The 27,111-nt window shown below is 44.3% G+C and overlaps 1 protein-coding gene across 4 annotated transcripts in view; it reads right to left on the bottom strand.

Moving 5' to 3' along the window:
- vps35l (VPS35 endosomal protein sorting factor like) overlaps positions 1 to 27,111 on the bottom strand; it is a 36,570-nt gene that overhangs the window by 7,392 nt on the left and 2,067 nt on the right. For 3 of the 4 annotated variants that reach the window (XR_013965814.1, XM_080789933.1, XM_080789934.1), the window contains exons 2-25: positions 26,080 to 26,179; positions 23,723 to 23,908; positions 22,528 to 22,647; positions 22,162 to 22,186; positions 21,589 to 21,668; positions 20,595 to 20,723; positions 18,484 to 18,568; positions 17,209 to 17,265; positions 16,566 to 16,662; positions 15,646 to 15,693; positions 15,230 to 15,323; positions 14,196 to 14,396; positions 10,400 to 10,446; positions 8,121 to 8,232; positions 7,702 to 7,818; positions 7,383 to 7,436; positions 6,910 to 6,990; positions 6,516 to 6,578; positions 5,248 to 5,333; positions 4,224 to 4,304; positions 3,307 to 3,370; positions 3,060 to 3,158; positions 1,695 to 1,772; positions 980 to 1,094 (exon numbers count right to left, since the gene is read on the bottom strand). Coding sequence is in view for 3 of the 4 variants with exons in the window: in XM_080789933.1 (XP_080646059.1) it covers positions 980 to 1,094; positions 1,695 to 1,772; positions 3,060 to 3,158; positions 3,307 to 3,370; positions 4,224 to 4,304; positions 5,248 to 5,333; positions 6,516 to 6,578; positions 6,910 to 6,990; positions 7,383 to 7,436; positions 7,702 to 7,818; positions 8,121 to 8,232; positions 10,400 to 10,446; positions 14,196 to 14,396; positions 15,230 to 15,323; positions 15,646 to 15,693; positions 16,566 to 16,662; positions 17,209 to 17,265; positions 18,484 to 18,568; positions 20,595 to 20,723; positions 21,589 to 21,668; positions 22,162 to 22,186; positions 22,528 to 22,647; positions 23,723 to 23,908; positions 26,080 to 26,179 (2,219 nt within the window). In the remaining variant the exon portion in view is untranslated. The remainder of the gene's footprint in view (positions 1 to 979; positions 1,095 to 1,694; positions 1,773 to 3,059; positions 3,159 to 3,306; positions 3,371 to 4,223; positions 4,305 to 5,247; positions 5,334 to 6,515; positions 6,579 to 6,909; positions 6,991 to 7,382; positions 7,437 to 7,701; positions 7,819 to 8,120; positions 8,233 to 10,399; positions 10,447 to 14,195; positions 14,397 to 15,229; positions 15,324 to 15,645; positions 15,694 to 16,565; positions 16,663 to 17,208; positions 17,266 to 18,483; positions 18,569 to 20,594; positions 20,724 to 21,588; positions 21,669 to 22,161; positions 22,187 to 22,527; positions 22,648 to 23,722; positions 23,909 to 26,079; positions 26,180 to 27,111) is intronic. The other variant, XM_080789935.1, reaches the window with a different exon arrangement.

Below are 27,111 nucleotides of genomic sequence, written 5' to 3'. Positions count from 1 at the left end.
CGAAGTCGACCGCAGAAGAAATGGGGGGAGAAAAAAATCTAAGGTTGTATCTCTGCAGTCGACGGAGGAGAGAGAGAGAGAGGGACAGCTGACGGAAACGACCACAACAACACTAGACGAGACGAGAGAGAGACACTGGCCTGACACTGCGTCTCCCTGCTAGGGTTTTATTTGTATGGGTTTCATATTCCACTGTACTTCCCCTGTGGTGGCATAGTGCTGCCCACAAGACCAGCTCAGCATTTCTGTTCTTTTTAGGCATTCCCAGCACCCGTCAGCATTTTGTCTTCCCGGGGAAAAAAAAGAAGAAAAAGAGTAAACATGTCTAGTGTGCTGTGGTTTTCAAAGTGGGGTCTGGGGACCCCCAGGGGTACTTTACCCCCAGGGGTACTTTACCCCCAGGGGTACTTTACCCCAGGGGTACTTTCCTGTCCGCGGCCCAGTACATATCAATTTGGGGGTCGATGACTTGGAAAGGTTTGAGAACAACTGGACCCGGGGGTCTCTGCACTGTAGTTCTCCTATTTCAATGTCTTTGTGCAAAAACAAAGCAGGTGACTTGAGAATACGTTTTCAACTTCAGGGAGTCACTGACCTTGAGACAGACACTGATTGGACAGACTGACCTTGGGACAGACACTGATTGGACAGAGATACATGTGGACTGACCTTGAGACAGACACTGATTGGACAGACTGACCTTGAGACAGACACTGATTGGACATACTGACCTTAAGACAGACACTGATTGGACAGACTGACCTTGGGACAGACACTGATTGGACAGACTGACCTTGGGACAGACACTGATTGGACAGACTGACCTTGGGACAGACACTGATTGGACAGACTGACCTTGGGACAGACACTGATTGGACAGACTGACCTTGGGACAGACACTGATTGGACAGACTGACCTTGGGACAGACACTGATTGGACAGACTGACCTTGGGACAGACACTGATTGGACAGACTGACCTTGGGACAGACACTGATTGGACAGCGCCACCTGTCCAGACTGCAGGTAGAGGCTGAGACGAGAGAAGATGCTGCTCAGAGACGGAATGGTGATGAAACTGTAGGCTGCACACGCCTGGAGAGAGAGAGAGATAGAGAGAGAGAGAGAGAGAGAGAGAGAGAGAGAGAGAGAGAGACTTCATGAAATATATCCGAGACCAATATAGGGTTCTATGGACAATTCTCCTGAACATGTATTCTATTGTATTCTACTGTAGTTTGACCACTTCAAATACTCTTTTTCATAATTTAAAATGAATAACTAATAACCTCTGGTGATGCATGAGACAGAGAGAGAGAGAGAGAGAGAGAGAGAGAGCAACTTTTAGCTTACTTATCAAACTAATCAACTAATGATACTGACTGAAGTGATTAAGTGTCACCGATCACAGTCTCCAAGCTCGCGTCACACATTAGTGCGATAGGTTGGCACGGGGCGGCACGTAGCAGCAGCAGCACATTAGCATGATGGCATCGACAGGCAGGCGCTAGTATCACTGATAACATCATGACCGTCAGCTGTTGCAATGCTGCTCTTCATTAAAATTCACTATCTTCATTAAAATATAACAGCGTTAGTACAGTAGAGCCATAACAGCTGTCAGAGTGTGTGTGTGTGTGTGTGTGTTTGTGTGTGTGTGTGCGTGTGTGCATGTGGCTGTTGTGCACGTCTCACCCTGACAAAGGCAGCTGTTTTACGCGAGTGACTTCCTTTCATCACCCTTCTGGTCTCCATCGCCAGCTGGTTCACCGACTGAAACGCACGCACGCACGCACGCACGCACGCACGCACCCATGAAAAAAGAGACATAAGTGGTGTGCATGGGCACGACATAATAAAGTGTATGGGGGGGGGGGTGTGGAACGTATCAAAGTCAACGCGCATCAGTTAGACAAACAAGTCACTATTAGTGCCTGTCTGACAATATCTCTGTGACCTGACCAAGGTCGGGTGCAGTACTTAGTTTAGACTAGTCATTGGTTAGACCAGTCATTAGTCCTATACAACTACAACCTATCTCAAACCGTAAACCTAACCTCCCCAACCTATCTCAAACACTCACCCTAAACCTAATCTCCCACGGGGCAGCACACCTAAATCTAACCTTAACCCATGTCTAACCAATGACTATAGTCTAAACTAAATATGCACCCCGCACACCTAATCCTAGACTTAACGCGTGTCTAACCATTGACTAGTCTAAGCTAAACAGTATGCACCCCACCAAGGTCCGATGTGAAACCTACAGTCCTCCTCACAGACTTACTGTACGTTGGCTAGACAGACCGAACTGACCTCATGCTTCCTTCGACACATGAGGAGTCCAAGCTGTTTCTTGTCACCTGACGGGGGGGAATTTCTGCATGTCTTTGGTGAGGGTACCTATACCCTAGGAGACACGGGACGAACATGCACAGAAAGGCCCTTTCGCCAACCCCGTAAGTAATGCATTTATCGCTTGACTATTTTGCTGCTTTCCACATACGGCATGCAGTGAAAACAGGAGCCAGTGCACCGATAGTGTGTCTCCTACATAGACTTCTATTGAGAATGGGGACGACAGATAGGGACAAGTCCTGGACCCCGGAAGTACGCAGAAATGCATCGGACCCTAGGCGGCAACAGCCCAGCTTTAATGATCTTAAATCCCTTTATTTTAGATCGTTTTGTAGTAATAGTACAATATAAACATTACAGACACGTTTGTTGTCACTGTACAATGCTTTAAAACAGTTGTCCTGTTGCACACGTGCCTAAAATAGCTCTTATTTGCGCCGCCCTCGTTGAAAACAATGTATTTCCAACTCCAGCTTGTCCCTTTCCGGGCTGCATGAACAGCGCTCGAGCGCTCGGTTTCTGCCCCCCTCAATGTCGTAACGTAATTAGATGGCTCTGGCTACACCTAACTAGAATAAGTATTTCAACTGGGCAGGCGGGCACAAGCTTGATGTAATGTTATGAATGAACTGTGTTTCACCTCCCCATAAGGATGGTCACACACACACACACACACACACACACACACACACACACACTCACATGAATAAGCTGGATCAGAACAGGTTCCAAGTTGCAGAACGATGCTCGAGCCTCGACGTAGAAACTCAACTGTTGCTCAAAATCACGGCCAAACGATACCTAGACACGCACACACACGCACGCACGCACGCACACGCACACACACACACACACACACACACACACACACACACTCTCATGAAGTAATAAACCAACATGTGTCCTCTAACACTTTACACACAGGAATGAACAGCTCCCTTTGACCCACCATGCGGATGAAGCCGTTGATGAGAGTAGCCAGTGACCTCTTCTCATCCTCCAGGGTCAGAGCGCTGGAAGCACAAAGAGTTACAGAGGTTTACTGCATTTAGTGATTACCTGGTAGTTACCGTACCGTAAAATGAAGGGTTATACCAACTCATCTATAGATCACCCCAAGGGGTCTGTGAAGGGGTTCCAGGGGGGTCCCCAACAAAATGTATAGCCAGCAGGGCCGGATTTACCCTCCCAAGGGCAACCGGGCTAGACAAAGTTTCAGGATTTTTTTTATTTCGCTGTAATTTTTGGGTACCCAGCCCCCCCCAAAAGAGAAAAGGCAGACAGACAGACAGACACTATCACAGCGACATTGGCAGGGGTTTCCACAGCTACCACCACAACACAGCGTCACTGTCTGCCAGTGCAGACAGCAGAGCAGAAGCTCCCAATGTCATAACCATAATACTAAATATACAATAACTAAACATGAATCTCACTTGAATTGGATTGCAGTACTTTACAATTTCAAATCATTTTTTTAGGCCCCCCCCGGGCTGCAGCCCACCCTAGCCCAATGTTAAGTCCGCCCCTGATAACCAGAGCTGTATTAGTGTTGTCATTTTAGCCAATTTTTGATAAACCTTGACACCTCTTATGGTGGTCGCACTGGTCAGTGTGGCAGAAACTATTTTCAGATGGGGGTCCGCAGCAAAACAATTATGATTTTGGGGGTCCCTGACATAAAGAAGCTTGAGGAACCACCTCAAAACACACGCACACGCGCGCACACACACACACACACACACACACACACACACACACACACACACACACACACACACACACACACACAGCTTACTTAACAGAGTCGTGCATGGTCTTGCAGACACACACACACACACACACACACACGCACACGCAGCTTACTTAACAGAGTCGTGCATGGTCTTGCAGACGTGCAGCAGAGCGTTGAGGATCACTGGGTCTCTGGTGGCTTCCAGCTGGTGTCTACACACACACACACACACACACACACACACACACACACACACACACGTGCACACACACACACACACGCACACACAGTCAGGTTGGATACGCGTCACAGCAGAGATGATGGGGCGAGGGACTAGGCCTGAAAAGGAAGAAGGGAGTCTCTGCACACAGTGTTAAAAGTGTAAAGTGTAAAACTGTAATTACCAGACTAAACAACTAGAAAAAGCGCCCCTCGGGGCACAGGTCTCCACCAGGATAATAGCGTTTAAGCTCTGCAGAAATTGGCCTCATGATGGCGCAACAACAGGGCAATGCAGGGCAAAGGTTTTGTCCTATACAAAGTTGTCCACAGATCGGTGCAATTATAGGTTAAGAACATGAATTTGGCCCGTTATTGCGCCACCATGAGTCCGCTTTTTTTTAAAGTGGCATCTCTTCCTCTGCCTAGTGGTAATCATGTGTGTGCATAATTTCACGGAAAGCGCACGCCGTGTTCATGATCTGAGGCATTTATTCAAAACATGACTAAGTTCTGTCTCAGCGCCAAAGTCAAAGGATGTGCATTGCATTCGTTAATTATTGCCACTTTTTTTTTACCACTTAAACCGTAGTGTATAGAGTTGAACCCATTCTGGATGGGAACCCCTGTTGGTGTTTATATAGCATTATGTTGTACTTTAGCTATTGAAAAATAGCAGATCTACAAGCTCATAGCTCATAGAGTGCCGCGCTACGCGCTTGTAGATGTGCTATTTTTGAAAGATTGTGACAATGTGGCGCAAAGCTTTGAATATATAATTCTTTCAGAGCAAAAGTTTTTAACTCAAATCTTTGCTTCCATGGTGAGGTCCCTTCACATATATAGGGGTCGGAGGCCAATTACAAATATCTTTGGGGGTCCTTGCCAAGAAAATGTTACTGGTTCCAACCAGTTGGAACCAGTAAGGTCACGTACTTAATGAAGACGTCCATGATGGCCCGACACACCTCCACCCTGACGCTGTCCTTCTGGAACATGTCCAGAAACGGCAGGAAGCGCTCCTGGTGGAAGACAGGAAGTCATTTTAGCCGATACATATACAGTGTAGTCTCGCGTCGCCAGACAACTATTCCACAATCTTTGTCCGTTGCTCCAGACTGCGTGATGAAAGCATTTGGAAAATTGCGAGAGGCAACATTCTGGCAACGCGAGACTAGATACAGTGCATTTTGTCTTGGTGACATCACACTAACCTAATGCATTTTCAAATAGAAACCTCCATTTGTGGTTTATATGCTTTTGGTATAACACAACAGAGCTGGACAGAGAAGAGAGGTCGCTACCAACATTGGTACTCTAAAATAACCCTGAAACTGGGAGGTCGGGGGTTCGATCCCCGGCCGGGTCATACCAAAGACTGTAAAAATGGGACCCAATGCCTCCCTTGACTCAGCACCAATGGGTTGGATTGGGGGGGGGGGGTCAAATCAACTAATCAAATGATTCCAGAGCGCGGCACGGCTGCAGCTCACCGCTCCTTGGCTGCAGCTCAGCGCTCCTTGGCTGCAGCTCACCGCTCCTTGGCTGCAGCTCACCGCTCCTTGGCTGCGGCTCACCGCTCCAAGAGACGGGTCAAATGCGGAGATCAAATTTCACTGCGGTAACGTGTGTGTGATAAATCGTACGACTTTGACTTTCACTACGAGCTGTCTATAAGTTTGTCCCCCGTGGTCTGCAGCACCTCCCCGATATTGTTGCGCGCTCCTACCTCTTTGTTCTGATAACATGCAGCGCTACTAACATTCCCTTGCTGTGTATATAGGTGGACTGAGAAGATTATAACACACTGGGATTGTGGACTAAAGCCTTTTAGAATCCATAAGTATAAGAAAAAGAACCGTGATTTCGATTCACGAAGGCATGGTTAACCCATTCTGACCTGAGATCAGATTCATACGAGGTTTCCACTGGACACACGCTGGTCTGATTAACCCATTCTGACCCGAGATCAGATTCTAAAAATGTCAGTCGTTCGAGTCGTTTAAAAAAATAGCAGACCTACAAGCTCGTAGCGCGCCACTCGGTGGCGCGCTATGAGCTTGTAGATCTGCTATTTTTCAATAGCTAAAGCATAACATAATGCTAACACCAAAATGGGTTCCCGGTCAGAATGGGTTAAGCCAGATATGGTGCAGCCTCTTAACTTAACACCTGGTATTCAGCGTGATGGAGGATTGTCTTACCATGGAGAAGAGCACAGAGAAGTCATAGAAGTAGGTGAGAATCTTCCTGATGACCGACTGCAACTGTGAGACACAGACAAACAACAACATGTAGTACAGTAGATGGTTTCTGCCTAATTGTAACACGTTTGGGGAAACAACGTTATAGCTGTTAGCAACTAGATTGCAAAAATAAATAAAAAAAATTCTCCACAATTAGTATTGTTGTTGTTTTCAGTGACGACGTATAAAGAGCTGTCAGGATTTCCTATCCTGGCAACAACCGAATGTTAAAAACCATCTACAGCAGTGGGTTTCCACCCAAACCATTCCTGGATAAGGGCCCCGACCTGAAGATCAACTCCGTAGTTCTTTTTCAAGCCACCATTGCAGTGCGTCTGTCCTTCATTCATACCTGAGGGTAAGCGTCCTCAAACGCACGGTCCGGGGTCATGTGCTTGATGATGTCAGCCAGAACAGTGTTGACCTCGCGTTTCTGACGGAGACAGAGAAGAAACCAGAGAGAACCAGATGAAACCGGCGAGAGAGCAAGAGAAAGAGACAGAGAGCGAGTGTGTGTGTGTGTGTGTGGTGAATACAGGAGTGCAACAGATGTATATCGACAAGGAATAACAGAAACGGTGGCCCCCGGGCCGGACAGCTGGCGTAGCGGTCCGGGGACCTATAGGCTCAGTGTACTGTACAGCCTGACAGCGTCTCTTATGGGTTCGAGTCCCGATCCCGACGGCCTTTGCTGCTGTGTGTCACTCCCCATATCTCTCTTTCTACGCTCTCCAGTCAAGCCACTGTACTTATCAACAATGGCATAAAAGCCCCCAAGATAAATCTTTAAAGAAAGAAATAGAAAGTGTCAAGAATATTGCTCACGGTAAAGTGTCGACAGGTAAACTCCACCCAGATCTCAGCGCAGTTGATGTAGTCCTGAAACAAGACAGAGACGTTCAACAAGTGACTTAATTATTAAGGTCATCAGCTATTTAAAAATAGCAGATATAAAAGCTCTATGAGCTTGTAGATCTGCTATTTTTGAAAAATGGAAGAACGACAGACATAGAAACATAGCTTTTTCAGAAAACTGTCATTTTCAAACAGACATTTTTAGAATCTGATCTCAGGTCAGAATGGGTTAATGTCATCATCTGATGTGTCCCTCATGGGCAGCCCATGTGAGGACGGGTGACGGTACCTGTGGACTGCGGACTTTAGTGACCACCTTCCAGGCTTCGTTGAGGATGGGCAGTCTCTCTGCCTCGGGGGGGTCAGCACAGGCCAGGCTACGGCCCAGGGAACCAAACAACAGGTGCTGGAGACCAGAGGAGAGGAGTGGGGAGGGGGGGGGGGGAAGAGACCAGAAGACAATTTGTAGATTTTTCTCTCTCTTCTCCTTTTCTGTTTACTTGTTCACCTAGCGACACAACGCTTGCCGTTGATCTATATGTGCCAATGGCGGCCAATATGTTAAACCCAGCTTAGAGTACACACACATTATCACTACAACTGGGTGTGTGAGAAGCAGTTCATATTAAAAGTATTGTCCTCGAACCTTGGGGAAGCCAAGTGTGTGTGTGTGTGTGTGTGTGCGTGTGTGTGTGTGTGTGCATGTACCTTGGGGAAGCCCGCCTCGTCACAGTCTTTGATCATGGTGATGAAGTCAGTGGCTCTGGCCGCCACAAACTCTGCCCGGAAGGCCCACATGACCGAGTTCAGCAGCAAGGCACTGTGGGAATTGGGAAGGACACGCGACAAGGGAATGGACGCACATTTTACTCAAGACTCTCACTGTATCCAGATATTGTGCCATCTGGAAAATAAATGACTGAATATAATGCGACGATAATGCATGATTTATATTTTACTTATTTGTCTTCATACCTTACTTTAGTGAGGGCTGGTGTGTTATTGAGGTTAATTAAAACAGTTTAAGGGGCCCATGACGTAGATGTCCGTCATGGTACTTAGTTGCGCCGAGACGGAGATCGATTAATCTCCGTCAAATTAGTGATATCAATAGCCTTCGCATCTCTTTTGGCTAGGCGGCAAATACTATTTAAATGGAAGGAGAAAATACCACCAACCTTTAAATCTTGGGTTAATGATGTTTTACTCCTGATGTTTTGGAAAAGATTCGCTACTCCACAAGAGGGTACGCCGGTGCCTTAAAATTCTACACCATTTGGCAACCTTTTTTGACATACATTGAGAGGATGAACGCGGCTGACATCAACAATCCTTAACTTGTTACACTGACCCTACTGTAATTGTTTTATTTTATTTTACTATTATTATTTTATATATATATTTATATTTTGTTTATATTTTTTTTATTATTATTATTATTTCTTTGCATACTTCTATTATTCTATTATGTCTATGTATATTTGTATGTGCCTTTTATTTCATTTGGTGCAAGATACCGGGGTTGTGGCTCTGTCGGAGCGTGAACTCTGGGGGGGGGGGGAGGGGAGGGGGGAAAAAAATGTTCGAAAAATGTTATGCAATATTTTCATGTGTGAAAAAGTAATAAAAAAACTTTGATCAAAAAAAAAATTAGTGATATCAAAACCGGTCGCATCGCTCCACAGCCTATAGGAGCGCTTGTTGCGCAATTCCACGGTGTTGCACGACTTGCGATAACGGAAATCTTAAAACGTTAATAACTCGCGATCTAAATCGTGCCGCCTAATTATAAAAACAAAAGGTTATGTGTTTGACGGGCCCCCCGCTGTCCAGTCGCTATAGTCTCGTTAGATTTTTATCTTGCCTTCCGTTGTTGTCGATCGCATCGATAGTGTTGTGGCTATTGTTAGCTGCTATACACAGACATTCACAACAACAACAACATCCGGTCTGTCGGTGGTCCGGGCGCTATAAACGATGGGCACATAATTTTATTAATTGGATTAAATAACCCTTAAGGTGTTAAAGGGGACTCTTCTCATCATTTTTAATGACAGTGATTGAATGCTACAAAACAATTATTATTATTTATTTTTAGTTGGTGCTAAGGCACTAATGTGTTTTCCTCTGTATATCGGGGTGGGCAGGGACCATACCCCTGGCACAACGCATCAGCTAGCCACGCTGACCCAGGCGAAGGGGAAAAAAAGGCTGGAAATGTGGCATAGGAGTGGGAGTGAACCTTGTATCTCTCTAACCAATAGAGCGTCACAGTCCCACCCCCTTTCAGAACGACGAGTGGCCCAGGAAATGAATCCCAATGCATTTTGCCCATAGGCTTTTCTTAAAGTATTTATTTAAAGACGGTTACGCCGTGGACAAAGCCAAATCGGATCGTGACAAATCATGACAATGAACACAATATTTTGGGCCGATCAAATCATTAGAAAGAAGAAAATAAAGGCAGGAATCAACACTATTTGTTTTGTTTCATTCCTTGCGAAGCACGTGTGCGTAACAGAAGTCCCGTGTGCGTAACAGCAGCACTTCCGCTTGACTTCCTGCCTACAATGGAGACACGTCGCTACAATGAACTGCAGCGGCCAATGAGACATCTACATTTCCTATATACAGGTTTGACATAGGCACTGCTCCCCCTGGAGCAAAGACGCAAAGACTGTGGTGTACTCGTTTTGTCTTGTTTTGGCAGGGTTTTTTTTACTGTGCATTTTAATGTCCGTATTGTGGTACTTGTTGTTTTCCTATGTCGTGTTGAAAAAATAAAAATGTGTGGTTCTATATACATTGAATTGCGTGCGATTGAACAGTTGAGACATTTCAGAGCCTCAATAACAAATTGGAAAAAAAAAGAAAAAATAAACTAGACGCAGCTGCACAACATGCCACGAATTGATTAGAGCGTGTGTGGCTGTGTGCGTCAATGTAACAAAGGTGCCTGGGTTTAGTACGGTGGTGGACCAACTCACTTGTTCCCCAGTTTCTTACATCTCTCCATCATCTCTGTCAGAAGGGGCTGGAAGACAAACAACATGAAAGCAATGTCACACAGAATGTACATCAGACCATTCATCAATGCATTTGTGTGTGTCACTGTGCGTGTGTGTGTGTGTGTGTGTGTGTGTGTGTGTGAGTGGGTGCCGTGTGTAGGGCTGCAATTATGGATTATTTTCATAGTGATTATTTCTTCAATAATTGTTTCGATTAAACGAATAATAGAGAAGCGTGTTCTATTTTTGAGGGGCGCCAGCCCCTCCTATATACAGCTTTTGTCCCCACACGTCTTTGCCAGATTTGCCATTCATTGACAATGAAAGGGGAATTCAGGTCAACTGTCCGCTAAATCGTCATATCATCGACGTAGTTGGTAATAATCCATTGATCACTGGAACATTTGCAAAAGAAAAAAATAAATAAAATAACTCCATTCTTTTTTTTATATATATATTTTTTTATCCCACGATTTTGCAATCCAGTTTTTTCACTCAGTGCCAATTATCTAAGGCCAAGCAAAATAATAGATGGCTGTCATTTTTGGGCTGAGTCGGTAGGGAATTTATTTTATTATAAAAAAAATTAAAAGATCCGCAGGAAGTTTGGGTCGCAAAGGGCAATGATGGATAGGCTTCTTTTTTAATAACTTCAATATTTGGCCGAGTATAGCTAGCTAGTGCTACAAGTTAAAAGACAAAAAACATAGCTAACGTTAGCTAGCTAGCTCACACACACACACACACACACACACACACACACTACACAGTAGAGTTCTTCACGGGTCCAAAATAAATGGTTCCGAAATCCAAAATAAATCTGTGACATTCCGAGAGACCCGATCGACCCAGCCAGGCAGACATACATGTGGACAGACAGACAGAGAGAGAGGTTCCCTACAGGCTGCGTGCTGCAGTAGGGTGAGAGGGAAAAAAAGGTCTCGTGACTCTCGTCTCTTAAGAGTTTTAGCAGAGGCAGATACTTGACTGAATGGAATATTAAGGCGCGACACTCAATGAACAAGCTCCTACTTTGCCCTCTTCTTTATCCACGTGTGGGGAATGGGATACACAGGAGAGTTGTCATGGTGTCATTGATTTAAACCTTCTTATATTAATTTGATTTGAGCATTGCTAGTTTGCTTTCACCTCGTTGAGGTCAACACTGTCGGGATCCGTGTATAAAGTATAATTGCACGCCGGTAGGTATGGGTACTGGTGACGCGGAGGAGGGAACACGCCGCCAGTGCCCACAGCGTCCCCAGCGGGAATCGAACCCAGGACCTTCTAGCTTTGAGGCGACAGCTCTACCGACTGCGCCACCGTGCGCCCCCGAAAAATAACTAAATTCTGAGAATTCCTCAGCGTTTTACCCGCACGGCCGGTCATCCATCTCTTCTTCAATCGTGCAAAAATTATTATTTATTTATTTCCATCTGTTGTTGTTGTCCACGGAGTGTTGTGGCCATAGAGCTATCCATCATTTCTTGCTCTTTCTTCTGTTCCTTCATCAGGAAATGTAGGTGTATTAGGCTATTGTACTGTAGGTGTTGGTACTAGTCATGGCTGCCAGTTCCCACCTGATGTCTTGTGGGAGTTCTGATTGGTCCGGACCGTACTGAATAACTGCTAGCTTACATAACGTCTTAAGACTAGGACTGAAGTCTAAGATGAACAGCTCATCAGAGGTAGACAGACATCCTTCCCTTCCTCCAAAGAGGATGACATGACCTCCCACAATGCAACAGCACATACCACACATTGAACAAGGTCCTTTCCCCTTTGGCTCAACCTTCTTCCAGGAGACGGTCTCTGGACTGAATTTCCACAGATCATCGGAGGTCTGGTTCCATTTAAAGTTCCAGCCACCAAATATGTACAGCTCTCCATTGTAGTTAAATGCTGAATGACCCCAGCGAGAAGGAAGAGGTTGTGCAGAAGGTGTGATCATCCAGCCGTTGGTCTCTGTGTCAAACACTCTGATGCTGTTGTAGAACCCCTGTATGCCCCCAAATACAAACATCTTTGTCCCGATGATGGTGGCAGAGTGATGTGATGAAGCAGGAGGTGGAGTTCCTCTGGTGTTAATTAAAGACCAGACCATTGTGCTGGTGTCCAACTTGTACATGACATTAGTGGATATATTCAGCTTGGTGTATCCTCCATGGACAAACATGACCTTCTCCAACACACAGGCTGAGTGGGCACGCCTCACCTCTGGAACAGTCCCGGTAACACTGGGTTTAAACCATCTGTGGGTGTCGACATCAAATGCGTAAAGCACATTGTATCGCTTCTCTCTCCATACCTCTGTCCAGATGTAGACTGTATCTTCAACCGACACAGCTGTTCGGCCGCAGCGCCTGGATGGAACCTCAAGGAGACCGTCTCCTCTTCCAGGTAACTTCTTCCAGCATAAAGACACTGAGTTGAAGACATGGACATCCATCTGTTCCATGTTGTCGTCTGTCCCTCCATCATAGCACCTTCCAAAGTAATACAGTTTGTTTCTCACTGCTACAGCAGCATGATAGGCTTGCCTTGGTCCTCCTGCTTTGGTAACGGTCCAAGACAACATCGTTCCGACTGTCTGCCTGTGTCTCTGCCCCTCGTCTCTCTCTCGACGTCTAAAGTCATTTTCAACACGGTGCATCATCTTATATCTTCTGGTGTGACGTCACAAGCGCCACAAACTGTGTGTGCGTGTGTGTGTCTGCACGCGTGCACGGAATTCGCTCAGCTGATTGGCTGAGGATGGAATGTGATGTATGATGATAATAGAGCCACTCACTTCACACAGGTGTGATTTTCCCAAATCACTGTGTGAGAGTGCAATCATCCAATACAGTAAGCAACTCAAAGCGAGGGTGAATTCCAACCATTTGCATGTATAATGATAAGAGCGCCTCTCACGTCACACAGGTGTGATAATTTATTTAACCCATTTAGACCTGAGGACGATTCTATAAATGTCTTCTAAATCCTGACAGCCCTCCAGTTGTCTGAAAAACCCTGTTTCTATGTCAGTCATTCTCAAACTATTTCATGTCAAGAACCCCCAATATTATTATGAAATTGGCTGCCGACCTCCATCTGAAAATATGTTGTTCCAGGGACCACCCAGAAGCAAAGATTTGAGTTAAAAATGTTCGCTCTGAAAGAATATATAAAGACTTGCACATTTTCATTATTTCTCAAAAATAGCAGACCTACAAGCTCGTATATCTTGTAAGAGCTTGTAGCTCTGCTATTTTTGAATAGCTAAAGTATAACATAACGCTTAAAACACCAAAAGGGGTTCCCACCCAAAATGGGTTAAAAAAAGAAATTGTATGAGTATCAGCAAATCAATTAAATTAAAACGCCTGGGTTTTCCGAGGCCATGTTATGCTTTAGCTTTTGAAAAATAGCAGATCTACAGGCTCATAGCGCGCCGACCAATTGGGTCTCAAATTGACCTGCCAAGCGCGGTTCAGAGGTTGCCCCCGCCGGCCGGCGGGGGCAACGGGGCAAATGGGGCAATAAAGTGTTATACTTTGATGCAAAATGGTGTCCTGAAACATTATAGATCAGCTATTGTCACTCATTAGAAATTATTTAGTATAGCCTGGAATTACATGCCCAAAATAGGAATAGAATAATATCAATAAATTATTTTATTAAAGTATTTTTTTTTTTTAATCGAGTAGATCAGATCAGATTAGTTAGATTGACTGTTGCACTCCTGTGTGTGTGTGTGTGTGTGTGTGTGTGTGTGTGCGTGCGTGCTACGTACATCGGGCGCCCTGTAGGAGACACACTGCAGGATCCAGTTGATGGCGGGGCTGTAGAGGGTGAGGTAGACGGGCACCTCCACCCGCTGCAGCACCAGCTGGTTCTGCACACTGTCCCCGTGGATCTGACGGAACGTGCCCAGCAGGTCAAAGAAGTTACGGTTCAAGCTGTCCTTCAGCTGGGGGGCAACCTCCATGCCCACCTGGGAGGGAGGGAGGGAGGGGGGAGAGAGAGAGAGAGAGAGAGAGAGAGAGAGAGAGAGAGAGAGAGAGAGAGAGAGAGAGAGAGAGAGAGATTAAGCAATAAGCCACGAGAGGTCTCAGAAGACCCTCGGCTGCGCCTCAGGTCTGCCTACGCTCCCAGCCATTGTAAAATACCCAGTAAGCTGGGGCCTCGAGTGGCTTATTGCTTTTCTAAAACGGTTACAAACATATAGCAATATTAACCTAATAAAACTATTGAATTCACAAAAGCATAGCTATACGCTTTGCGCCACCAGAGCAAGCCACGTCACTTCCTTGTCTTGCTCGGCAAAAGTGGCCCCAGTGATTGAAGGAGTGGGTTATCGGTGGAATTTACACCGGTCACGTGACGGTAACCAGCCAATCATAATCAAGTATTGGGACTACCCGTTTTAGAATTGCTTTCACTGACGAAGCTATGATGACAAACTACTGTATGACTCAAATATATTGTCAATGTTGTCTAAATAAATGCATAGGGAGGGACTAGTAGAGAAGAGATCCAGTAGAAAAAGAAAAAAAAAGGCCAGGTCATTTACAAGCTCACCGTTATGAGCTTGTAGATCAGCTATTTTCAATCTTGCAATCAAGCATTTACAACGTCATCAAGGCCTGCCTTTGACAAAATCAACTGTAGATTTTAGTCGACTAAAGACTTATATTCAGTTGAATAAAACTAAAGAATTTCAAATGCCAAAAAGGCGACTAAAACTAATTGAAATGTTATTGAAAATAATTCAACATTTGCTGGCAAGATCAACACTGTACAAAAGTTGATCTAATGCATGCTCACCCTACAGAGGTAGGCTCTGGCATAGACCGCTACCAGAGGGTCTCCTATCCCCCGGATCATAGCTGTCAGGCGAGGAAGGGTCTCCTGGATGCCCCTGTGTAGGAGACGAGAAAACGCCATTATCAATACAGGTGGATTATCATTACATCGTTTTTTTTTAAAGCCCCATTGGGCGACATGTTGCACGTACCAAAAAAAAACAAGCCTAACTCCAACGTTAAAACATTATCCATCCTGCTGTTCCTGTTGTCGAGTTTTTCCACTAAGCTTTGAAAAATCATAGAACAACAATGCGTCGCTACAATCTGGTCATTGGCGGTCTTCTGGGACTTCAAAAGAACATTTGGTCATATTCCAACCTGAGGGTCAAAGTGAGGACCAACTACATGGAACAGAAGAGACAGAGGATAACTTACGCCTTATTCAGGAAACGGTTACACTTCAGGATGGCTGCTTCAACGTATCTGTGAAACGCCAGTCAATGATTCTAACTTACAGTACACACACAATGACCATTACTACAATTTTACACTCATTTCACACTCTCAAGAGTTGAATTATTGTTAAACATCTGCATTACTTAATTTACAAGAAGTAAACAACAATTAGAGAATGTAGAAGAATTGTTATTTTACCTGTTATCTCTCCTAATGGACATTAAAGGAGAAGTCCATGCTAGAATGCTTTCTTCTCTTTCTTACCTTTCTTTGTAGTCGTTACGTCCCCACCAAAGAGGTCCAGGTGTTTTTTTTGTCAAAAAACTCCTTATTGGCTATTTTCCCTATACCATAAGCCCTCAATGAATTGCATTGCATTGAATGGGAATTGAATGGGGCTATGGGGTGTTATGCTAGTTTGCTTATTTCCATCGAAATAAGTAGTAAAGTGTGCCCCTTGGGATATTATTTACATTATGAAGAGAGGATATATACAAAGAAATTATAATTTTGAGCGATGGAAATAAGCGAATTAGCACAACACCCCATAGCCCCATTCAATTCCCATTCAATTCAATGCAATTCATTTAGGGCTTATGGTAGGGGAAATAGCCAATAAGGAGCTTTTGCACAAAATAACACCTGGACCTCTTTGGTGGGGACGTAACAACTACAAAGAAAGGTAAGAAAGCCTTTTAGTATGGAATTCTCCTTTAATACAGCATGGAATTGTGGACAAAATGAGCTCATCTAACAATATCAAAATATCGAGGCTAAATCGAGGCAAAATGTCATCAAACGGCGCAGGTGGTCCGTGGCTCAAATGGCGAATACATAATTGGACCTTGATATGAACAGGGCTGAACGACACTGATCTATATATACGATCAAAAGGATACAGCCGAGGGACGAGCTCTCTGATGGAGGCGATCTTGAAGAACCAGTTGAGACAGGTCTCCTTGGCCGTGTCGTTCACGTCTTCGGCTGAGAAGGTGTCTGGACAAATAAAATAAAATCCTGGCTGTTAATTTATTATTATCTCCCGACAGTGTAGAGAAATGGACCTCTGGGGAAATTGTGGCCCAATCAATGCATTCCTATTGCAACGGTGGCGCGCTATACGGGAGCGTTCCTCCTTCGCTCTATGTTGTTGATCGGCAGTTTGGATTATAATTATGTCCACCCTGAAACTGGGAGGTCGGGGGTCAAACCAAAGACTGTACAAATGGCACCCAATGCCTCCCTGCCTGGCACTCGGCATCAATGGGTTTGATTTGGGGGGGGGGGTCAAATCAACTAATAAAATGATTCCTGAGCGCGGCACGGCTGCAGCTCACCGCTCCAAGAGTTGGGTCAATAGCTCGCCACAGAGTGGCGCGCTACGAGCTTGTAGGTCTGCTATTTTTGAAAAATCGAAGAACGACTGACATAGTTTTTCAGAAAACTGTCAGGATGTAGAAGACATGTTTAGAATCTGATCTCAGGTCAAAATGGGTTAAACTGAGTGCTTCCAGAAGGAACAAGGAAGAGTGTTGTCGTTACCTGGCAAAGGATGTGGCTCCGAACACATGGTCCAGATTCTGTCGTACACCAGCCGACCTGAGGACGGAGCCAGGGACGGAGAGCAGAGAGAGCACAGTCAATGTTGGGCATAGAATAGATTTTAAAATCCTTTTAACTACTTTTAAAGCCCTACATGGACTGGCCCCACTGTACATTTGTGATCTTCTGCCCCCCCCCCAAGGTCAATGTGAGATCCCTATACGATCCTCTGACAAAGGCCTCCTAACGGTTCCTGGGACTAAGCGAAAGACAAAAGGGTGACCGTGCCTTTGCAGTATAGTTGCACCTACAGTACTTTATGGAACGCACTGCCTTGCACTTTAAAAAAAATGCCGAGTCTGTCAATATTTTTAAGTTTGCTGAAACACTTTCCTGATGTTATATGTGACCTTGATTATGCGTTTCTTATTTGCTTCTTGTACTGTCCCGTTTACATTTTGATCGATTTTATTGTGTTCATTGTACAGCACTTTGTAACCTCGTTAAGAAAGGTGCTTTATAAATAAAATGTACTTACTTACATTTAACAGAAAACACTGCATGTTCACCACGCCCCCAGTTACAATGTGTATAGGCCAGCAATACCCATGGATCAAAAACACTGCATGTTCACCACGCCCCCCAGTTACAATGTGTATAGGCTAGCAATACCCATGGATCAAAACCACTGCATGTTTACCACGCCCCCAGCTACAAATTTGTGTGTAGGCCAGCAATACCCATGGATCAAAAGCCATTGATTTCACCAGTAGTCTATGGAGCATTTTTCACCTGTCAACCGTCAGTCTTAACCCATTCTGAACGGGAACCCATTTTGGTGTCAGCATCATGTTATGCTTTAGCTATTTTTGAAAAATCGAAGAACGACTGACATTTTTAGAATCTGATCTCAGGTCGGAATGGGTTAATCAGACCAGTGTGTGTCCAGTGGAAACCTCGTATGAATCTGATCTCAGGTCAGAATGGGTTAATGCAGTCGGCAGTGGCTCAGGGGGTAGTAGCCCGTACAGCGGCCTAATGGTGAACCATGAGGTTCCCAGTTCGCGTCGAAGTGTCCTTGAGACAAGACTCTGAACCCCTAATTGCTCCCAATGTTCAGGTTAGTTAGTTTCCGCCATCGGTGTATGAATGTGTAATAATGTTGAAGGTCTTTGAAAAAAAACCCCATTTAATTCTGTCCTACTGTCTTTTCAATTCTATTTTGACCATGCACCTGTGCAGTATATCTGATGTGTGCCTGTGTGTTTTACCCACCAAACGTGTCCAGGATGTCTGTGATTAGGACAAACTTGCTGGGGTAGAACTGGATCACAGAGGTGTCTGACAGAAGCTTGGAGCACTGAAAACAAACACGTTTTATAGAACGTTTAATTAAATGCTGTTTGCTATACTTAAGCAATATTACACGAGAGGGTGTTGTTTAACGTGATTATTGCCACGACAGGGATGCGGTCAGGAACGAGACGAAGTCGAGTTCCGCAAGCGTCGCTGAAGTGGCAATAATCACGTTAAACAACACCCTCGAGTGTAATATTGCAATTATACAACAGTTACCCTTAAAACAAAGAGAATCGCTGAAAAAATATATTTTTTTAATGACAGATGGAGTCACTACGACCACAAATGTCCAAAGAAACTAGCTAGCCAAGCCACCGAGTTTGCTAGCGCTCTGGGAGAACAGAGCGGCTGAATTCTTTGTTTTGATTAGGTGGTGAACAGTAGTGGTTTGATCAACGGCTAGAAACCGTTTCAACCAATCAGATTGCTTCCTCTTAACGACCTGTTGTAGAAAGGAATATAGATCAACAACATGGGTGGCAGCAAGGTGGCAGAGTCAGCCCAAACTACAATCCACGCTGTATTATTTACAAATGCAGACAGCGAAGGAGACACGCAGTATGAAAGTTGAGAGGGAGACAGTGTAGGAGAGAGTGACAGACTGTAGGAAAGCTACAGTAAACGCAAGAGACAGTGTAGGAGAGACAGGCAGTAGGAAAGCTGAGAGGGAGACAGTGTAGGAGAGACAGACAGCAGGACAGTTGAGGGAGAGAGAGACAGCAGGACAGCTGAGAGGGAGACAGTGTAGGAGAGACAGATAGCAGGACAGCTGAGAGGGAGACAGTGTAGGAGAGACAGACAGTAGGACAGCTGAGAGGGAGACAGTGTAGGAGAGACAGATAGCAGGACAGCTGAGAGGGAGACAGTGTAGGAGAGACAGACAGCAGGACAGCTGAGAGGGAGACAGTGTAGGAGAGACAGACAGTAGGACAGTGGAGAGGGAGACAGTGTAGGAGAGACAGACAGCAGGACAGCTGAGAGGGAGACAGTGTAGGAGAGACAGACAGTAGGACAGTGGAGAGGGAGACAGTGTAGGAGAGAGACAGCAGGACAGCTGAGAGAGAGACAGTGTAAGAGAGACAGATAGGACAGCTGAGAGGGAGACAGTGTAGGAGAGACAGACAGCAGGACAGCTGAGAGGGAGACAGTGTAGGAGAGACAGACAGCAGGACAGCTGAGAGGGAGACAGTAGGGCATCTAACGATGTGGCTGTGGGTGGGTGTAAGTCAGCTCCTCATGACACTTGGCCACCTCTGGAAAAATCGCCAATGTCCTAATTGAAAAGGATCATGCTGTTTTCGCCACAAAATAGGCATTTTTGTTGGCCTAAGTCAGTAAGTGAATTGGCCTAAGTCTAAGGTTTAATCTTACTTAATTCAATCTAATCATATTACGTTTCATAACTGACAGACTGCGTTTATATATTAATAGAGGCGACGTAATGTTGCTTTGGAGAGGGAAATCACTCCGGATGAAGATGGTGGATCATGGATGGAGTGCAGAGACGTCATTGTAAAAGCATCTGTATGGCTTAAAGACCTCATGGTGTGCAGTATCTAAAGTTGGAGCAAATTCAATTCAATTTGAGGGGAACACCAGGAGAATTTGACCAGGTATCTATCTCTACGTCGTCCTCAGACGAGCCCTCCATCGGCGTCTCCAGTCATCTCGGTTCTCCATACATCTGGCCAGCTCATTTGGTGCTTTCTGCACCAGCTTCTTTCTTTAGTACAACTACATTAGGTAGGTGGTATATCCACATAGGTTACGTTACTTAAAAGCATACTATATGTGCCATGAGGGGAGTGCCGATAGCGAGATACATCATAATTATTATTTGATTGTTTCTTTTGTTTGTAAGTGTACAGCATGTTGTATGTTGGGCACGTTGGACCAAGTGTGTGTGTGTGTGTGTGGGGGGGGGGAAAGAAAATAATATTACTTTTGACATCCTATGGCTACTGCATTGGGCTATATTTATACTTTGTATTGTCAAAAGCAATAAGTAAAAAGGTCACTGTGTTTACCTGGATGACGATCTTCAGAGCTTTGACCTTCTGGTCTGACGACCAGGCCTCCTTCAGAGACTGGTTCAGCTCCTCTATGCGGTTCACATAGTCCTGCTGGGAGAGGTTCAGCAGCTCTCTCTGGGAGCCCTGCGGAGGCACACACACACCTTAACCCATTTTGGACTGAAGTTGATTCAAAAAATGTCTTCCTAATCCTATTTTTTTTCCCTGAAAAACCCATGTTTCTATGTCAGTGCAGGGCTCAACCTTTTTCATGTCAAGGACCCCCAGAAGTATCTCTATTGGGCCACGGACCCCCAATATTTTAGTTAAAAATGTTCGCTTTGAAATATATATTCAAAGATTTGTGCCACATTTTCATGATTTTTCAAAAATAGCAGACCTACAATCTTCTGCTATTTTTCAATAGCTAAATTATAACATAATATTTAACATATATGTGACAGACTCCAGCTAAAAGTGCCTCAACTCGCCAGAATGAAATGGTCTAAATGGTCGAAATGAAATCGTTTTTTTTTATTTATGTGATTTTCGTTCTTTTCATATTAATACAGTTTGAATGTTGAAGAAGGTTTTCGTTCCAACAGATTATTCATTTGGGCAAATTAAATGTATACATTTATCAGTCAAAGTGTTTCAACAAGTTTTAGATGGTCATATCTCCTTCAATTATTGTCCAATTTCATTGAATGATACATCATATGAAAGCTTACATTCTGTACTTTAATAATCTGTAATCTGTAAAAATCGAGTTGAGGCACTTTTAGCTGGAGTCTGTCACATATATTTAACACCAAAAGGGGTTCCTTTTACTCTGCGGCCAAATACAGATCATTCAGGGGGTCCTTGAGCACCACTGATATAGAAATATAGGTTTTTCAGAAAACCAGATTTAGAAGATTTTTCTTTTTTTCCCCTTTTTTTTAAGAATCGTCCTCAGGTCTGTATGAATTAAAACGGTTTGAGAACCACTGCTGTGCTGTAATGCTACCTCCTCCAGGTCATCCAGTTCCTCGAGTCGAGTCCGGACCTTCTCCGATACCGCAGAGTTGCCAGGGCTGGGAGCCTTGCCTATAAACAGCACAGACGGGAAGCACCGATGAAACGTAAAGAATCATCATATTAATATCAACTATAGAAAAGTCACAGTTTTAGAAAGAATTGCAGTGTGGTTGCCGCAGCCGCTTACATTAGGCCCCTCACATAGGCCCCTCCCGAATAATAATATTACTACTATATTATACTAATAAAAATGACACCTGTGTGAAGTGAGGGGCGCTCTTATCATTCATTTGCTCAGACACTATGACGTGAAATTCTCCATTCATTGTCAATGGGAATTTAATGTTTCTCTACGACGGAAATCTACACTAATAGCTGAATATAGGAGGGGTGCGCGCGCGCGCCCCTCCTATATTTTATATATATATTATATATATTTTTATATATATATTATATATATATATATTTTATATATTTTCACATACTAGCACATACTGCATTATCAATACTCCAGGTTAATATAGAGGTCGGCGAGTACTGGTTGGTTGAAACACATGTTTACCTTTGTCAGAGCCCATGCAGAGATTCTGGAACACAAAAAAATGAAAATAGAATCATTAGGTTTCAACATGTTGAAGCATGTCTGTATAATACATCTATATTTACGATTGAGAGAATTCCACAGCGACATTGATTGGGCGGCGGTGACTCAGAGTTGGTGTCAAAGTGTCCTTGAGCAAGACACTGAACCCCTAATTGTTCCTGATGTGCTGGTTGGTGCCTTGCATGGTTTCCGCCGCCATCGGTGTATGAATGCGTGTGTGAATGCGGGTGAATGCAATGCACAATCTATGTGTAAAGCGTCTTGGATAAAGGCACTATATAAATGCACCATTCATTTATTTATTTATTCTGGTGAGATACTCACTATGGAGAGCTTCTCAGTGGTGGTGAACCTGGCCAGGATGTCTCCTCGCTTAGACGACCACGGCTCAAAGTCTGTTCCCACCAAGTCCTCTTCCTTCTCCCTCTTCCTCCTCCCCAACTCCTGAGAACGCACAACCACACGCACAACCACACGCAAAGCACACACGCATTTTTTCCCCAGACTTCGATCAGTGGTTTTCGACCCTTTTCATGTCAAGGCCCATTATGCATTTGCCATTTGAGTCCACGGACGGACCACCATCTGATGAGATTCAGCCTCACAAGGCCCAAAATGAAAGAATATTTTGTTATCGTTTTGTCCAAATGCCATGCCGTATTGATGTGGTATCATCAGACAACAGGCAATGCTGATCAACATAACAATTATTTTACATTCTCTAATAGCTCTTGTGTAGTGTTCGTGTGAATTAACTAATGGAGACGTTTAACTCTCGAGAGCGTAAAATGAAACCAAATGGACCAGTAAAGTAATTTGGTTTCATTTTACGCTCTCAACATTCTCTCGAACACGCTCTCAAAATTAAATGCATCTACCGGCATGTGAAATTGAAACGATGAAAAGTTGTTACAATGTGAAGCTATAACGGATGAACATTTGCTACAATGTTATAAAAAAATATATAATAATTGAATGGGATACATTGTTTTAACGTGAAAACGTTGCAATAAACATAAAATACATTTCAGAATTTGATTTGTGGTGATGTATCTCCAGCCAAACAAGGTCTTGTTAGCACCCCGAGCGGCATAAACAGAGTTCTCCGTCCTGTCCATTAGTAACGCCCAGTGCTGGACAGAGATTGATCAAAAGGACGGACATTATTGATATCAAAACCGATTGCGTCTGTTGCGAAAACGTTATTTTCCGGTGAGACGTCATCGAAATTGTTCCCCCCCATTTTAGGCTAATCTTATTTGTTAATAACTCTTGATCTAAATCATTCCGTCCAATTCTGAGAAAAGATTATGTGTTAGACGGCCCCCATTTACCCACTTTCGACATTTCTGCACGATAGCAACACATTTCAATGTTTGAGAAATACGTATGACTGCAGCGCCAGTCATACGTATGAACTAACTAACATAGAACTAAATGAAAACTATTCAAAAAGACTACATGAAATAAAACTTAAAATCTAAGTGTGCTGTCAAAACCAACGCTGCTTCTCACTCACCCCTGCGGAGCAGCTGTGCGACAGGGCGGGGGGGGTCTCCACGGCCGACGCAGCGGCGAACATGGACAGGGGGTCCGTGCCGTCCAGCATGGAGCTGAGGGGGTCCGGGACCACCGAGGAAGAGGACGAGGAAGAGGACGACGTGCTGCCTTTGCGGGTCCCGCGGCGAGACTTGGTGTCCGTCACCTGGGTGAGAGAAAACAGTGTTTATTGTCGTTTAATAATGAACGATTACACAATCACGCTCCGTCGTATGAGCGTTGTGTTTACCGGTTGTAAAATGTCCCTTTTTTTTTAAATTTGGTGACCCGAGACAAATTTAGGCCCTCATTTATCAACGCGGCATACGCCAAAATATGGGTGCACGTCGGCATTTACCATTTCCCCAAAACCTTGAACTTGAACGTGAGCCAGGACAAAAATCACGTCAGGTCGGGAGCTGTCGTAGGCTTTGTCCTCAGCTGTTTTTCTGTCGTAGAAAAGCGGAGCAGCATTGTCTGAATTGTTGGCAGGCTGTCACGGTCATCTAAACATATGTTTTCACTCCTAAAATGTATAAAACTAATAACAATAATAATTAAAAAAAAAAAAGTAAAGGCATGTCATATGAAATTGGTAGGATATTTCCTTGTGCAAGCAATTAAAAACAATGTTGCAAGTTAGATGCTTACCGGTAAGTCATTTAAACAGTTAGGGGGGCTTGAGCACCTGCCCTATTGCAGAAAGTGCCCTTTCTTTTTTTCTTTTAGGGAAAGGGCACCCCCCCCCCCCACATAAGGGCATGTGGGGGGGGGGGGCAATAAGGGCTTATTTGGGGGGCAAATAAGGGCTTGTGTGTGGGGGGGCAATAAGGGCTTGTGTGGGGGGCCAATAAGTGCCATTGGCCCTTCAAGACAAACATTTGACAATTAATAATAATAATAATAATAATAATAATAAAACTTTATTTGTATAGCACCTTTCATGACATGAAATGCAGCTCAACGTGCTTTACAGAAAAATGGAGAATAAAAGAAAAGCAAGGCAACAACATTAAAAACAAGCAGTAATGCAATACAGTGAAGACATGAATAACAAAATAAAAAAAAAAAAAGATCAATTAAAAGCAATGTTGTAGAAGTGGGTCTTGAGCTGAGCTTTAAAAAATTAATGATAATTCCACTATCATAATGAATTATCTTTTAATCTGCCATCAGTCAGTTTTAGTTTCAGAGTTCAGACTAATGAGAACATATTGCTTATTTTACTGTTCAATGACATGAAATGGCACAAGGGAAGGACTCCACAAAAAGACCACCCCAAAAATCGGCGCGCGCTATGCGCGTGCACACATGTGCCCTTTTCTGGAGTTTGAGCCCCTGGCCCCCCAGTGCTCTCTGCACGGCCCTGACTGTCATAAACGTGCATGGTCGCCACAGTGACAAACACAGACCGAACAGCAGGAGGAGATTGCAAAACAGCATTTTGTCACAGGCTGTGACAGTGACGTGAGCAATGTTATTTAATTAATGCTTCACAGAATCACAGGTTCAGGTTTTCGTTCACTAATCTTGTTGTATGTTAAATGCATAAAGACTTTAATAATTGTAACAACACACAGTGACAGTTGCTTGCAAGTATGTGCGTGCGTGCGTGTGTGGACATGATAGCCAGACAAGCGAGGCAAGAAGAAAACATGTTCAGGGTAAAGCCATTATTTAATAGAACAGCTATTATTTAATTCATGCAGGTGTTCGCTCTTTATTTATTTAAGATACAACACACCATGGGCTTGCAGGTTGCGTGTGCGTGCGTGCGTCTGTGTGTAGGCTATAGAGGGGGGGGGGGGGGGGGGCAAGGCAAGCAAGGGGAAACTTTTTATTGGCTTTTTTCCATCATGTAACCATGGTTTCCAACTTTCTGTTCCGTTTATGACGTTGTTTGGTCATATTGCAGTTGTTCATGTCGCAAAAACGAGGGCGAGGCTTCATTTCATATAGGGCGTGGCAGATTGATTTCAGCCGTCACATTTATCACTGCTGGATCAGCTGTTTGCGATCACTTTATGAATGCGGTGGCGGGCGTGAGTGTACTACAAAACCTACACTCGAATTTGGGGCAGATTTTACACTCAATTGATAAATGAGGGCCATAGTTTTCAGGAAAAAAACATATGTTTCTACAGTATCAGTGGTTGCTCATTTAATGTCAAGGACCCCAAAAATGATATGTACTGTATCTGGCCAGAGACCACCATGGCAGGCACCATCTGAAAATATGTTGTTCCAGGGACCCCCCCAGAAGCAAAGATTCAATGTGATTTTTTTTGTTTTTCCTCAAATGGTGGAGAATGGGTGTTAAAGTGCCGTTGGACTCACTGTGATGGCTTTGAGAGGATGGTAGTCACCAAACTCCACCGGCACGGACTCCAGACGACAGCTCTGCAGCTCCGCTTCATATCGACGCTCACGCGAACGCCTTGACACGCAGGAAACACACACAACAACAACACAGCCATTTATGATTAAATCCCATTGAAATTAGGCTTTTTTTCTCCTCTGCAAATGTATGCTCTGCTGATGAATTTAATACACAGGAGTAGGACCACATACTTTTAGCCTAAATGTTATACTGTACCTCCGTGCTGTTTATTATTTATTTTATTTTATTTTATTTTATTTTATTTTATTTTATTTTATTTTATTTTATTTTATTTTATTTTATTTTATTTTATTTTATTTTATTTTATTTTATTTTATTTTATTTTACGATTTTGCAACTAACCCATTTTTTGACCCAGTGTCAATTATCTAATGTGATCCTGGGCGCTACACTTCCTCTGCCAACCTGGGGGGGGCAGCGGACTGACCTCATGCTTCCTTCTATGCAAGAGGAGACCAGTCTGCGTCTTTTCACCTGACAGGGGGGAGTTTCCCTGGTTGGACGTAAGCACATGGAAGGAACACGTTATTCCGACCAGTTCCTTTCCCCTCCATCAGGCGCCCTGTCTGGCCAGGGGGAGGTAGTTTAGAGACCAGGATTACTTTTTTGTGAGGGTACCTATACCCTAGGGGACACGGGGAGAAGATGCAAACTCAACACAGAAAGGCCCTTTCGCCAACCCCGCCTCGGAAATGGGCACTGATGAGGAGAGAACACGCCCCCAGCACCCACAGCGTCCCCTGTGGGAATTGAAACCAGGACCTTCTAGCTGTGAGGCGACAGCACAACCGACTGTGCATTACCCCTGCATTACATTTTTGACTAAGGTCACATTCTCACCTAATACTTCGGTAGACTCGAATGCGTATGGGCGGGGATTTTGGGATTCTTGCATATTTAATTGGCTGCGGTTTGCCTTCACACTGTCATTCGCAGCAATTGGAAACGCAGCAGGGGGGGGACCTTTA

The sequence above is a fragment of the Protomyctophum bolini genome, assembly GCF_963924005.1.
Source record: "Protomyctophum bolini genome assembly, chromosome: 18".
Taxonomy (NCBI): domain Eukaryota; kingdom Metazoa; phylum Chordata; class Actinopteri; order Myctophiformes; family Myctophidae; genus Protomyctophum; species Protomyctophum bolini.
The sequence above is the reverse complement of the archived record's forward strand: the minus strand, read 5'-3'. Positions and strand labels throughout refer to the sequence as shown.